At 40.6% G+C, this 16,237-nt stretch overlaps 1 protein-coding gene across 1 annotated transcript; it reads left to right on the top strand.

The window, feature by feature from the left end:
• The first annotated feature begins 12,806 nt into the window (after nucleotides 1–12,806).
• Nucleotides 12,807–16,237, top strand: LOC108130330 (calcyphosin-like protein). Its single transcript, XM_017248726.3, has 5 exons — nucleotides 12,807–12,961; nucleotides 13,811–13,959; nucleotides 15,467–15,586; nucleotides 15,648–15,705; nucleotides 15,772–16,237. Exons 1-5 carry the CDS (start codon nucleotides 12,944–12,946, stop codon nucleotides 16,084–16,086), a joined length of 660 nt encoding a protein of 219 aa, XP_017104215.2. The 5' UTR covers nucleotides 12,807–12,943; the 3' UTR covers nucleotides 16,087–16,237.

Raw genomic sequence — 16,237 nt, forward strand, 5'->3', positions numbered from 1 at the left:
TTCGGTTTACATTCGCAAATAAAACACAGGCGCAGGAAAAGGACTCAGTGGCCTGCCCACAAAAGACAAGGGCAAACAGGGAGAATCACAGTTGAAATGAAAATGTATAAAAAAGGACATTTGAATTGGACTTATGGGACCACAACAAGCTACGCTCGCACACACACTCGCACACCAAAAGTATTATAGCACACAGAAACATTTTATTCTTATTACACCCGGGCAGTAGCAAAAGGCGAAGGGAAAGATTGTAGAGATACAGCTAGAGAACATAGCCTGACTCAGTGGCTTAGCGGAAAGGGGTTCTGCCGGACAATGAGCTGTCATTGTCCTGAACGGATCCGATCAGAAGTGAAGACGCTATACGGTAGGAGTGGGCCTTCAAGAATTCTAAGATGGACTTAACTTGAATATTGAAAAAATAATACTTTTTGTTTAATATATTATCTATGTTGGTAAGAATATATAGGTAATCTTTAAGGTTTTCTGTTTTAGAACTAATACCCAGTAAGTCCCCACACTTGTGATCTTTGTTTCAACCGAAATCACAGTTGATTCACTTACTCAACCCTGGGATTGGTTAACATGTGACCCAAAAACAAAAGACGTGTGTGTCTAAAAATAATAACGACTTGGCAAATAAAAACCAACAGCAATGGTAGCCCAAAGTGCGTGGGTTGGGTTGATGTTAAGGTTGAGGTTGAGGGATTGAGCACTCTCTCGGACACTCACTCACATACATACACACAAGGCGTCGGACATTCAGACAGAATACCGACTGATACTCACATATCCTTGAGCATTGAGGTAGTTAAGAACAGAAAGACGAAGTCATCGTGTCGACGACTCCGGAGTTGATTTCTTTTGCGTTTCAGCCTCGATTCTTTAACTTGGTGATTGCACTTAAAATATTTATATTTCAAAATTTAAACTAAATAATATTTACCATTAACTGCTGCATTTTTTTAAAGTTTCCAGTTAAAAGCAAAGGATATTAGAATTAAAGTGAGGTAAAGGGGAAAACAATCTTGTTTGTCAAAATCTTTTCAGTGCAGACTTGGTCCTGTTAGGAGTTCTGATTCTGGCCCTTGTACGAGTCCTGTTCCTCCTGGGCTGGCTGGTTGTTTTATAACCTATTCACTTTATTTCCCTGGGGGCAGATAAAAAATGAAGAAATCCTTATCACAGCGAGTCAAGGATTTGCTTTTGTCCATTCCGCAGGACAAGCGGCCCCATAATACGCTTATTTGTAACGCATTGTGGGCGTGGTCAAATGGGCGGTGCTACCGATGCGAATGGTGGCAAATAAAAGGAAGGGAGTCACGGAGTCCTGGACGGCGGGTTGGCACATTTTCGAGGCTGGGGGAAGTGAGCAATAATGCGACTAGCAAACAAACAAAAGAAAGAGAGCAACAAATAAAAAGTTAACGATGAGTTTGTTATGTTTATGTGGCCAACAAACAAATGGACCACATGTAACTGGCCAAAGCCAGAGTGGGAAAGGTAGCTGGCCGTCAGAAAGAGAGGAAAACGGCGAGCGGTACTGCGGGGGATTGAGTGGAAAGGTCCGGAGACCCTGACCCTCCAAACAATCAACGCAAATTTCACGACAAAACGTAAAAATGCGTAAATAAATTTTATGTGCCCCAACACCCCCAACAAAACCCAAAAATAAAAGGAAACATATCCTTCCGCCTTGTACACTCCTGTTACACTTCTTTATTTTAATAAATAATGCAACTTAATCACATCAACTTTAATGCTCAAGTACTTTCACATATGGAAATAAATGTCTTCCATTAAACTGCGGCAGACATTTAAATTCATTGACTTTCAGCATTAAAGGGGATTTCAGTACAAGTAAAACATTTCTGGTTTTGCAACTAAAGGAAATTAAAGACTATTTTTAATTCTTCGAGAATGATTTTACCCTAAAATTTTATAAATTAATTGAAAAAATTAATTGGTTGTAACAAAAAATGTTGTTTTCACAAAGTAGAAGCCAAACTACTATATTTCCAAAAAGAGTTAATTAAGTTCATTAGCATATCTTCGTACAACACGCAAGAAACAGCCAAAGGATAATCAAGAAGCTGACAATGGACTTGGTAAACACCATCGGGCGACATGGACGTGACTCTGACAATTTAAATGCTTCCGAGTTGGCCAAAACGAGGAGGGGAACCAGTCCGAAGAGATCACGCGGGCCAGGCCCTGCTGTCAAAACTATACCACACAGAATGTGCCAAGTTATGCATACATGCCTGGCAGACAGAGAGGCCGACACACTGACTGACAGAGACAGTCAGTGGCCACAACTGCCAAGGGAAAGAGAAAGGGAGATATATACGGGAGAGAGACAGAGGCGGACAATGACGCAGCTGATAAAGATGTCCTTCCGGTTGTTCTAGCTGCTGTCGCCCTTAACTATGCAGAGCGTGTTGTGCCTCTGGCTACTTTCGCTGGCCGGTGCAAACTTTCACCACTCACACTTGCACTCACACGCTTGCTCACACACATTCGTTAGGCCCTGGGCGCCACATCCCGATCACGTCGGCATCATTACGCCATCGGCCCTATCCCGGCACAGTGGTTAGGGGTTTGCCTTTCATGTGAAGGGTTACACTTGGTTTTCTGATATTTATAGACTTCAAAATAAAAGTTGTCATGAATATTTACTTTGAATATATCTATATTTTTTTTTATTTGGAATAATATTTCCTGAGCAGCAAGAGCGATTGTTCACTATGAGTTTAGATGACCGTGCCCCAAAAATGTTGAAAATATAAAACCCGCCCACACAGTCTTTCTGAGTTTTGGCTTTTGACGGAGCTAGTGACTTCATTATAGCCGCTCTATCAGTGCAAATGGGTTGGCAGCATCAGCATAGGATCCGATGGTCCGTTTTAGGATATGGCCTATATGGGTTGGGATTTCCACAAAACGTGCCGGCCTGACGTAGGAGCGAGCTTGGTCTCCAAAGTGACCACAAAAGTCGTCGGCCAGCGGTTGGCCAGTTGGTATGAGTGGGTTTGAGTTGAGTGCATTAGGGCCGCCAACGAGTTCATTAGCAATGGGCCGTGGGTCATTAGGCGAGTGTCGCTGCAGCGTAAGCTTTCCGCCAGGTCTTTAATGCCATTGCTCCCATAGCATAAGGAGAAGTCTGCAACAAAACCAGATTGGCACGCTTCATGGCCGACCATCGCAGGATGAATATGCTCTGATATGGCTAGGAATCCAGACAACCACCCGTACACGTATGTCTAATACATCAAACAAGCTTACGCCAATAAGTCGTCATCGTTGGGAACGCCTTTTGCCAACTTGCCGAAATCTTATTGCCTGCCTGCTGTGCAACCAAACCAGACAGAATACAGACAGCTGAGAACGGGGGGTAAGCAGATAGATGGCACTGTTCAAAAGAGGGTTCACCAATTCTATAAAAGATGGGCTTATTGAAAAAAGTTTATCAGAAACTAAAAACGAATCTTACAGTGTACTCGATTGCAACTCTCGGCAATGCTGATACGTCGGATTGGACCAGCACTTTTCGATAACTTCTTTATGCAACTTTTTATCTATTTGCAACTATAGAGAGCTCTGGTCTTTCAGACTTTCCACGACCTGCAGTTTTTTTTCGCCGAGGAATCAAACGCATTACGTACAAAGCGCCGGCAAGCTGGATTTCAATGATTTTATTTTTGCGCATTTTCCAGTTTCTTTTTTTTTACGTTTTTTGGGGTAATGAAGGATATTGAAAGAGCTCTCACCAGGATTGGCCAAAGGGGTCGAGATGTGGATTTGCGATAGAGTAGAGCGCAGCAGAGAAAGGTAAAAAAGAAAACTGTTACCTGTGGTCGAAGCTATTACTACGTAGAGTCCTTTGCAGAACTTTGCACATTTTAGTTTGTTTGGTTGGTTTTGAACCGGCTAAGGCCGTTGGTGGGGATAAAAGTTCTTGATGCTGATGGATTCAACAATTATGGTGAGTGGCTTCCAAAGAGCAGAAAACTCAAAACTTAATACTAGGACTAAAAATGGAGCTGCCACTGCTAAGAAGTTGCTGGGTTATATTTTGTAAAAAAAATATTGTTTCTATCATACGAATCCTGGTTACTTTCCTGATAGCGATATCTCTTGTTTGCATAATTCACATTGCTAATATTTTCAGGGCAACAAAGCCAACAAAATGCTCAAAACAATTATACCCTTGAGGCACACTCATATGGTTTTTGTATATATAGCACTTAAACTCTGAAGAGCTCAGGAATTTCTTTTCCTTTTACTGATTCTCCGGCAAATTGAAGCGCGTAATTAAAAATTAATACCAAAGCAGACGATGCCCGCATCTGTGGTTTGTTTTTCAGCAGCTCTTCTTGTTTTTTCCCCCACACTTATATCAAGTTTTGTTTTTTGTCTGGGGTATTAGAGCTGGTTGCATTTTGTATGGGGTTCTGGCTTATAATTGAACTTCAAATAATACGCTAATTGTTGTAGTTTTTGTTGAATTTAAGGTTTCTGACAGATTTATAGGGCATTATATGATGGAAATAAAAAAGAAAGGGTCACCTAATGAAGTGATCCTGAAAAAAATAAAATATTTCAAACAAATATTATTCAGTGATTTGCTACCGAATGTGACATCGATTCAATTATTTCAAATGTATTTAATACCTCTCTATACGTTCTATTTAATTTGAATTTTAAATGATTTAACATGTTGTTTTCATACATTGGCATTCCAGCGCACTTATGCGTGGCATACAATTAAAATTAATTATTTGCCATTGTTGCTGGCTCAGTTGACTAATTGTTAACAATTTTCTCCCCGCTTCGAGGTGTGAGTTTTCACGTTGCCATGACATTATGTCGACCGGATCGCGCCATTATGATACATACATAAATGCAATGAAAACTGGTCTCTAATTAATTTACAATGTGCACACGCCAAACTTATTACAATGAGGCCCAGACGGAGATAAAGGGATTGGCGGAAGACACTGCCGGAAGGACGGAAGGGCCACAGTCGGTGGGTGAGTGGGCGGTTGAGCGGATGGGCGGGACCGTTGATTCGAGAGGGTTACTAATTAATTCAATGAACGCCAAACATTATTAATTATTCATAATCAAATATGCAATTGCCTCGCTTTTCGCCGCCGTTTGATGACAGACCCGAACACTGTGCGTGGTCCCATTTGGGGCCGAGGTGTGAGCAGAAACCATATGGGATGCATATCAATTAGGTGTCTTCCAACTGTCAAAAATAAAGAAGACTATAATCAAGCGCTGGCATAATTATAAATTACACAATATAGGATATGGTGGCCTTGTTTTTAATGAGACACAAACCAATTGGTCTGAAATAATTGTATTTTCTTTAGAACTTAAGTATTCAAGGATATAGGAGAAACCAAATTGCGTCTTTAGCTTTTTGAGTTTCTATAAAAGCTTTTTTAAAGATAAATATAATGAGTAAAGTTTTTACACAAATTAAATACATTTAGGCAGTATTATGCTTCTTTGACCCTTTTAATTTCAAGCACAATCTGTCTGCCCCTGAGAAATAATTCAGACAATGGTCTAAAACAAAACCGTGACCCAAACCGTAAACCGAGCACCACCATTGGTGCCTGCCCTCTGACCCACTAGCCAGCTGTTGGAAATGCCGCAAATCTGCAATGTCCATCCGGTTTAGGGCAGATGATGTAGCCCCTGGCATGGGTGCAGGCCGCGTGTAAAAGGGGTCATCGAATAGGGCTAAAAGGGGTATCGGTGTTCCGCCAGCTCCCCCCAGCGGTTTTAGGTGCCGCTTTCTGCGTTTGCAGCGGTGGAATTTATGCAAATTGCTTTCAATTTGCTTAGTCCATTGCTTTGTGCGCCAATTTTTGGCCGACTCGTGCCAATTGTCGGCTAAAAACGCAGCATCAATGGCGATTCAATGACGATGTAGTGGGTGGTTGTAACAACCAAATTTTGTTGGGGCTTTTGTAGCCGTTAAATTAGGCGAGCCAATCCATATTTTGAAATTCGGGACGAAATTGTAGCTATGTGTCACTATAATTTTAAGCTTTATGCTTAGCCTCCAGAGATTTCTTTTGTAATACTTTTGAAAATAGGAAAGAGAATGGAACATTTCCAAATAATAAAAGAGGGACCCTTTTAGAACCATCTATGACATATATTGACATGTCACGAGGAAATTTGATTTCTCTATGCCTTTTCCAAAACCCATTTCCAACAGGACCTGTGCATTTTCCCATCAACATCTTGGCCCGGCACTTGTCAAGTGCAATAGAAAACGCCTACAATGGATCTACATGCCCCAAGAATATTCACATTTGCAACAGCTCAAATTTCCGGCACAGCAGGCCCGCCCACCAAAATGCACTTCTTGTACGAGTTTGCCATTTTAACATATTTTGCACAAGCAAAGGCAGACGTGGGCACCTGCTTTAATAAAGCCTTCACCAGCAGACGAGCAGTCGACCAGGACAACTAGGACCCCCGGAGCAGGAAAAGGAACAAGAGCCTTGTACTGGCTGGAAAAGCAGTGGCTGATGTTGTAACAACTTCACACTACTTGTACTGTGATTACAATAGCAGCCAGCCTTGGCATGCAGGCTCTTTAATAAGTATGCAGAACGGAGTATCATTCATGGCTTAAATTTGGAAATACCATAAAAAAAAAAAAAAAATTATTTTAAAGATTTAAGTATTGGGGGAAAAGGGCAGAATCGAATATGAATCCATGGCTTTATTGATCCTTTATACTTGATCCTTTCCATCGCAATCAAAACTTGCTCGACAATTAACAAAAGCAACACGAGCTGGACACGAAAAAGGGATTGGGATTGGTGTGACTGAGCAGGAATTGTATTTTTTAACTCGTCTTCATGGATTGGACAGGAGAGTTGGAGTTGATTCAGTGTAGCATCCACCATTCATTTCCCCTTTCTCGTTTGAAATTTATTGTTGCAGATGCCAGAACAGGGATTCTGTTCTGTTCCCTGGTGTGGCGCACATGGTTCGACTTTTTTGCATGCAATATTCTATTGAAATATTTGCAAATTACTGGGAGATCTCATTCCTTGTCCATCGTCCATGGTAACGACGTTGAAGCCCAGCCCAGACAATGGACAATTTGTGCCATAGAATCAGGTATTTAAAATGTTCACGTCATATGGTGCTAGTTGGTCAGATTTAAGCAAATGTATATACCTACATGCACAATATGTAATATGGACAATGGCTGGAAGGCAACACGGTGAGCTGTCCATGCTCATAATTTATTACTGGGAACAAAGTTATTTTAGGCGTTGGACACGCACTCACCTACATCCTATAGTCTAATGTACTGAAAAAATAATTAATGGGTTTTGCAATTCTCCTGAATTTATAAACTTATTTCGAACTACATAAAGACTCTTATTTTCCTGAACTTATAAGATATTTTGCCAAGTGCATAGGAGAAGCACATATCCTTTGTGCTGCCGGCCAAGCCGGACTATTCATTAAATAAAATAAAGTTAGCTTGCAGTAATTGTCAACGACAGTTTGATGTTTCTGTGAAATATTAGAAGTAAATTGTTTTGCTGCCAGCTCCTTCGACCCATGCATATTTTGCTAAGAATATATGTTATATTCAGGACTGGCCCTTTATTGACAGTGTTGCAATTTGCTAAACTCGATTACCTCATGCATATGAAATGCCTGCCAGCTAGCGATGATGTATGACCGACCGAAAAATTTTCCATGATTAATGATTGGCCCTGCGATTGTTGCCAAAGCAACAGAATTTCTCTAGAAGATGATACAAATGGCGAATGGTCCTCAATTAAGTATGCGGCAAGGTCAAAACCCGAACAAACTCAATTAATATAAGCGGCGGGTCAACAATCAACGAAACCACGACATCCACTCCCCGTTGATGTCTTTCCAGCGTCAATGGCCGTAAAACGTGGCTTTAAAGTCGGCTTATGTCCTTGGTCTGCTCATTGTTGTTGGTGTTTGGGGTGGCTTGGAGTGGGCTGGGGCCATTTCACTAATTAAGCAAATATTTACTGGGCGCTTGGCCTTCGGTCCAGTAAAAAGTTATCTTGAAATTTGCACGCCCGCCGCTAGGAGACAAAAACAGATCCCCAGGACTTTGCTATTCCATGGCTACCACAATGGAGACTAAGAATAATTCCATGTCAACACACTCATAAATAATGGACTGAGAACCCGATGGGCCACTACTCCACCTCAAAGCTACCTCGACCAGCGGCATCATCATCATCAGCAATGTCAGATTCAAGTGGCCAGGTACAGACAAAGGCAGAGAGCCAGCCAAGTATTTATCATAAGCAGGGCTAGGGGCTTCCATCCATAAATAGAAGCTAACTGATACCGTATTTTGTTGAATTTAAATATAAATATAATGTATTAAATATATTTAATAAATATTCAAAACGTAAACTGATGTGTTGAGCCATATTTTCAAAATTATCAATAGCTACATGAGCAACAATATTTTCTTAAAATTCTTATTCCTTTTCCCAGGTCATCGGGACCCTTCTGGACTCTGGAACAGCATGAATAAAAAAGAACTCTAGAGGATATCAAAAATTTGCAGAAGCATTTTTATAGACGACAAATTTATCAGTGCCACAAAATGAGTCTCACTGACGAAGTTTTCCGCCCCTCTATTTCCACCTGGCGACGATTTGTCATCTTTTAAATACAACAAGAACAACATCGGCGCATAGTAAAGTGAATGGCTTTCGAGAGTAGGACGGAAAAGGACAAAGGACAAGGCAATAATGCGTCACAGCATAAATTTTATTTATTTTATAAGAGCATAAAGCCCCAGTTGTTGATCGCACAAAAGAGGTGACTTCACACTGGAAAATGGTACTTTGATTTGACTGAAATTAAAAAAAAAAATGTAATAGCTTTTCTTTAGAAATTACTCTATGAATAAATTTTAGAGCTAAAACAGCTTTGGGTAAATAGTTTGCCATTAAATTTCTTTTTTTCTCTGTTATTTCTTTGGAAATGAAAGCACCTTCTTGCCAAATGGCTGGCAACTTTGTTTGTCTAATACCTGAGATGCCTGGCCAACACTTTGTTGCTTTGGCGCGGTATTCAAAATAGGTTTTTAGTAGACTGTCCTGACAATGCGGCTGCCCCTGCACCACAAACTCTGACACGCCCACCCACAGCTCTGAGTGGGCAGTGCGCCCTTGAGACTGGCCACGCCCCCTCCGGATAGCTGCGTGGTTGTGTGACTGTGCGTGATATGAGCAGCATTTCAGCCACTTCACGTCAGGCTTTGAGCGTAATTTTTCTTGGGGAAAAATAACTTGAGCAGCATCACTAAACGAGCTTTTTACGCTGGCCTTGCCACAGAAGGAAAAAAAATGAAAATAAAAATAGGAATGGCTGAGGAGCTGTGGCAGAAGAGTGGCAGAGTGTCGCTGATGTCGTGGCAACGACGCGCTTGTAAAAGTTGAAAGATTTGCATAAGTAATTTGACAAAATGTAGTTGACAGTAAAAAGCAGCGAGCCATGCACACATGCACAACACCATAATACCACTGGCAGAATGATATGGCCAAGAAGTGAGGGCCATAAGTCGGGGGATGAGGAGCGATGACAGCCAGCGGTTGGCCAACAGGAAGGCGCAAATCTCGCCCACAAGATGGGGCCATTTTTCTTACTTATTCCCACCGACTGAAAACCACATAAGAGCAGAAACCGTTTCATTACCCCGAAATGAGAAATGCATGGAGGGAGATAATAAAATATAGACAAATGTACTTAAGGGCTTGAATTCTGTTTGAAGAAATATTTTTAAAGCCTCCATAAAAATAGAAGGGGTCTTGTTTCTATTTGATTGTTCGATTCCTTACATCTGAACTACTTTGCATGCGAATGTTCTGTCGTTATACGACTTGTTAGTCGCATCAAACATAAAATTCATCGACATTGCCAGCAATCAACTTATATCTTATCTAGCTTTCTAAATAAACAAAGGAAAAGTATCCAAGACGAATTTGAAAATACACTAAGCTATTTACTTTTATTTTTAAATTTTTTTGCACCCTCCATGAGAGTATTGAAATAAGGAAGGTACAACTCATAAAGAGCACATCAATTTGGCAGAACGGAAGCATAATATGCGCGCATAAATTTTATGCACTCCGACACCACAAAAGCGGTAATGATAATGCCGTGTCGCATCATAAAAATGTGATACCCTGCCGGCCAGCCCCTCCGTCCCGAAAAGGTGAGCACCCCAATAATAAACGGAAAAGGGGATCTGAAAAAAATGTACCTAAACAAATGCGACAAGCCACAAAAGCTCGCGTAAAAATGTATCTATGCATCCGTCGGCTATTGGAAGCAAAATAAATGTGTTGCTAAGCTTTCTTTACAGGACACTGAGAGAAAATTACACTTGAAATACAGTTGGGAAGACACGTTTACAAAAAGACAAAACAACCTCACAATAAAAGCTCAATTTTAAAATATTAATTATGCTGAATAAAGATATGTTAATACATTTATCCTAATCTGCCTTTAATTTATTTTAAAATAGTTAATCTCTTTAAAATATTTTCCACCATGTAGTTGGTAGTTGCCTAAGGACGCCGCTTATGGTATAACTGGGTGGGTGGGGCGCAAAACTATCCACAGCTGCAACGGCTGAGTGGTTGTCCCGGTGGTGGTTGCCTCATTCGTTGGCAACACTCCGTACACGCGACACGTGCGTCAAAAACTCAGCTTTGTAGCAACGACATTTTGTGCATTGTGTTGTGAAAAGTTGAATCCGTTGAAACTGGAATAAAATAATAATAGACATTGTGTGTCAGCAGCTGCCGGGGAAAGGTAAAAAGTGTGGCAACGAAATAATCGACATGTCTGTTAATTATGGTGAAAGTTTTCCCGAACTCATACACACACACGTCATTCCTTTTGCTGTGCTGGCTTTTTCGATTCTTGCTCCATTTTTTTGGAGAGGGAGTGGAACAAGAAGGAAAAGCTTGAGCGACAGCTGGCGGTGTCAGTAGCGGATACTTTGCTTGTTAGCGAAACGAGCGGCTTGTCATCACAACTCCATATCTACTCGTATCTGCAACTGTGTCGTCCTTTCCCGATGAAAAGTATCTGAAGCAGAAGCAGGAGAAGCGAACAATGGAGAGGGAATCTGGTGGCGAATGTGTTCCGTGTCATAAAGACACGCACAAATCATGCTTAAACTCGGCCTGTGCCATGGTCCTTTTTGCCGGCTTTTACCGTTGTCCTGGCTGCCTTTTGCTTAACTCGCAATTTATGGTTAATCGATGTTGTCTTTGAACGTGACCTATTTGCTTTATTTGCTATAGGTCTTCTGCCGCTGTCCTCTGAGTCCTGTGTGTCTCCGATGCCGCCAGGGAGTGAGCGTGTGTGTGTGTCACCATTATCCCTGTCGCACTCAGCGTCCTGCTGACGTGTTAAATCGTCTTTTTGTTTACCCTTACCCTCAATAAAGCCATAATTTATTTTTCATGTTCTATCGCAGTTCGTTAGCATCTCCTTTGGTTCCCTATTTCTTTTTTTTCGTTCTCAGCTCGTTAGCTGGCATTTCACTTTTTGCATACGTGGCGTATGCGCAATATAATAAAAAGAATCAGCAGCGAACCCCGGTGAAATCAATACAAGTGACGACCTTGACTTTTTCCGAGGATGCTGCAGTTTTTAAATTCAAGGTGCATTTGTTGCGAGGCAACATATGTTGCCAAGACCCGGGAAACCCCATTTAAAAGAAAGCTTTTAAAAGAAAGACTCGAAGTTTCTTAGAAAATTTTACTAAAAGAAAAGCTACCGAGAAAAAAGGACATGCTTTCTTTCAAATATAATAATAATTAATAAAACTAATGGTTAAAATTTTGATTTTAAAAAAGCTTAAAACTGTATTTTCTATGAAAAGTACCACTTTTTTCACAGTGACCTGTGACTAAATGGCGTGTCTCATTAAAGGACACTAAAATGCCACCTGGGGCTGTTAATTAGAGCACCGTTCATTACTCACGCCGTATTGGTCGTGACTGACTAACGGTCTGTCTAACGGGGTCATCAGCTAGGGGACTTTGAATTTTTTGAACCCCCTATGGATATATGTATAATTATACTATATACCTTCAACAAACAACTTCTGAATAGCTTCTAAGAGCTTTATGGGGTTGTTTACTCAGTGTGACATGCCAGTTACTCAAATCACATCAATCGATGTAATTTCCACTGTCCTCGAAAGCCTTTCTCCCGCTCAAGGTCCTCCGACTATGCTAGTTTTCCAGTAATTGTCTATTTTCGTTTGCTTTCTGAATAGTCAAATCAATGGTATTGATTGAAAAAATAAACATTTGACTAGTCAGGGCTGTTTACTTCATTACTTTTGGCCGATTCATGAGTCAATAAATCACATTAAATTGGGAAGCTTCTCGCACGGGTCAAGGATATGCCGAAATCAAAATGATGTCGCAATATTAAATTCTTTAGAAAATCAATGCTTCGCTTAGCCACATGATAGCTAATTGAATGCTCGCGTATTACACATACTGTATATGAGGCAGAAACTATTATGATGGTGATGTCATGCGTAAAATATTGAGGTGAATGCACACACTTACGCCCTCCGCCAAATTGAGTGCTAATCAAACTGGTTGAACCTCGAGTCGTCACAGTTCATTGAGTCAAGAGCCACCTGGTCAGAATTCATCCTCCCCCCTCACGTTGTCTGCTCTTTTGTGGGCGAAAGGTGGGACAACGTAGGCTATCTGGGCTACACTTGGAAAATAAGTCAGATTTGACAGATCAAATGAGTTAGTATTACAAACAAAATTGTACATTGCATACCACTTCTTTTCTTCAAAATCAATACAATTTGGAATACAATTTTAATAAATTAATAAAAATCAGAATGCCAACGGAGTACAAGGTAAATATAGTTATGATTATGAAGAACGAGCTGCATCTTAAAGTGTACATCCCCTCTAATTTGAGTAACAACATATGGCAGAAGCCCGTATTAGAAAATAATACAAGCTTACAGCTTGAATTTTCCTTTTTAGCAATTCAACTCGTCCGTAGTATTTAAGCGTCTTTAATTTAGCAAGTATCTATCATTTTTACGCCGTCAACTAAACCAACAACTTCTGACAAGCCTTTGAATGCATTGAACCGTAAATCCACTGCGCCATATACACCGACTGACAAGTCATATTTGGACAGATTCATTTAAAATGTTAATCAACCCGGCAAATTACAAAATAGCTTCGGTTTCTTAGAGATTGTCTGGCTTTGCCTTCGCGCTGCGGCATAATTAGAGGCCTTTGAGCTGAAATAAATCAATTCCGGGTGTAATAGCCCACGGCTGTGGCTGTCATTGGTGCCTGGCAACTAAAGCTAATCGAAAGTACGGGTGTTTGCTGAACCGACGGTTATTGTGGCATCATAGAAACAAAAATTTAATATCAAACATATTTACATTGATTGCCTCAAGGCAATTGGCAGATAATAAACAAGATTACCCTCGACAAAGCAACGTTATTTTTAATTAAGACCTTAAAAAAGTTGTACGATTTCTGAATACTGAGTTTATTTTAAGTAAAACAAACCAATGGGTTTCTTAAATAGACAAAAAATTAACGTCTTGTATAATTTTACGTTTTACTCTCTGAGCAAATAAAATTAATAGGCTCAAAACTTTCTTTCATGTCAAAAGAATCTAGACCACAGTAACTTTTCTGATCTACTTATAATTTTGAATCTATTTATTTTTCCGCAGATGCAACGCGAAAACGCCTATTCGAACGAGGCCGCTTTGAAGAACTTGGCCAGACGAGAGCTGGCCAATGGCCTCGAAAAGGATCCAATTTACAAATTGCGCCTGCAGTGCTTCAGCCGCGGTGCCACGGGCATCTTGGGCCTGTCCAGGTGAGCTGGTTCTCAACCGTCACATCCCTTCGGTTTCATGGGTTTAACTAGGACTAGAAATCATGGACTAAGGCGAGGTTTGCCTGTTTGCATAATGTGGCTGGTATGTGTTTATGGTTGGTAGGGCCTGATGCGGTGAATTGTTTTCTATTTGTTTACTATCTGGAAACAATTTTGGTTCTATGGAACTTTAAATGCCCTTTTAACGTCCTTAAAAGTTTTTCGTTTTTAAAGGCTACAGAACAGTTGGTATTTTGCAATTAAGCTATCAACCAATTTTGACATCAGGGGATATTTGATTTTCTTAAATGTGCATGTGATTCGTTTACCAATTTCTACTTCTGCCTGATATGGGCAATGGACTTGGGCTACTATGCCTTAAAAAATGCTTTTCATTTTCCAGGCCCTGCTTTTAGGGCTCTTGTGAAGCGCAACATCCTCGGGTTGGTGTATTATGAAATGGTTGAGTGTCCGACAAGTGATGGGAGCATGTACGGAGAAGATGGCCGAAATTGGCATTGCACTGAGCCAGGAAGGAAAATATGGCAAATGAAACTGAAACTTTCCCTTTTCCCGGCTGCTCCTGCCCCTGCCGTTGATGATGATGTTAAGTTCAGGCTCAGCTAGGCGCATGTAAATACAAGCATGCCGAGAGTTCGAGTGCATGTTGAACTAACATTCTCGAAAGCGCTTTCAAGTGTATGCAGGCCGGGCAGAAAAAATAGAAAAAACACTATGGCTATGAGCCCGATAAGGGGCTGAGTGGGAGTGGCAAAAATCGCTGACTGAATGCAAACAAACATAATTGGATTTCTCTAGTTGCTGTAGAGTATAGGCACACTCTGAGAATAGTTTTATGATTTCTAATTTGGATTTGGGAATAATAATGATATGCAAGGTAATAAATATAGAAGAGTCAGTATTTGGGGCAGGATTCTTACTTAATAATGCAATAATTTATATTTATTTTAACATAGTTTTTTATACCTGTACCACTCCTCTTGCCCACAAACATGCTAGTCGGCTCAGCCCACTGCTAGTTTTTATTTCAATTTGAGCTTCGAGGAGCAACCGCGACCACCTGTCTCCATCCACCATCTCCTGCACCTCCTGCCTGGTTGTCTGCCAACAATTTCTCGTTTTGAATATATAGACATTTTGTACAAAATCCTCCCATCTGCAACATATGTACGGATGGTTGATGGCGGTGTGTGCACTTTGTTTGTTTGCCGGCTGGATGGTGACTGCGCCTATTGGCCTCGTGCTCGTGAGCGCGCATTTTCATTTGTATTTATGCAATTTGTTTGTTTGCCAGCCGGAAAATTCAATGCATCGAATGCATAGCTGAATGATCTCCAGTCCCCCGCTGCCTGGGTAGCTATCAATGGCATATTCTTATGCTTTTGTCCGGACCAATAATAGGAATATATTTTTCATTTTTGCGTACTCATCCATATTGAGAATCAATCTGTGCGGTCCTCATTTAATTTCGTTTCTTACCTCCCAGATCCTTTCGAGTGATGGACGACGATGGCAGCAAAACTTTGAGCTCCGAGGAGTTCAAGAAAGGAGTAAAGGATATGGGCCTGGAGTTGAGCGATTCAGAAATTCAAGATATGTTTACAAGGTAAAAGAGACTCATAAGTTAAGCCAGACAATATAATTGATTGTATTATTTTCTTATCTAGATTCGATACAGATGGAAGTGGCAATATCAATATGACTGAGTTTTTGGTTAAACTAAGAGTAAGTTCGATTACCTTTAATAGTGTTATGCTTAAAAGCCAATTAATGCTTGTTAAATATTTTCAGCCACCAATGAATAATTCACGTATCCGTGTCATCGAAAAGGCTTTCGAAAAAATGGACGTCAATGGCGATAATCAAATAACAACTGCCGATTTGAAAAACGTGTATTCGGTACGCGAACATCCTAAGTACTTGAGTGGTGAGCTGACAGAGGCGGAGATTTTCACGGACTTCCTAAAGAACTTTGAGGCAGGTGCCCCGAATCCTGACGGAATTGTGACCAAGGAGGAGTTTCTCAACTACTATGCCACGATCAGTGCCTCGATCGACAATGATGCATACTTTGATTTGGTCATGCGACGCGCATACAAACTCTAAATAGTGTTTCTCCTTGAAATCAGAATTTTAACGTCCATTTGCCGCCTTTGAAGCTTGATCAGTTGAATCAATTGCACTCACATGTATTAATAACTAAATGCCAAGCCAATGTTTTAAATTTTAATTAAATGAACCCGTTAAAAGTTGAGAA

The sequence above is a fragment of the Drosophila bipectinata genome, chromosome 3R, assembly GCF_030179905.1.
Source record: "Drosophila bipectinata strain 14024-0381.07 chromosome 3R, DbipHiC1v2, whole genome shotgun sequence".
Taxonomy (NCBI): Eukaryota; Metazoa; Arthropoda; class Insecta; order Diptera; family Drosophilidae; genus Drosophila; species Drosophila bipectinata.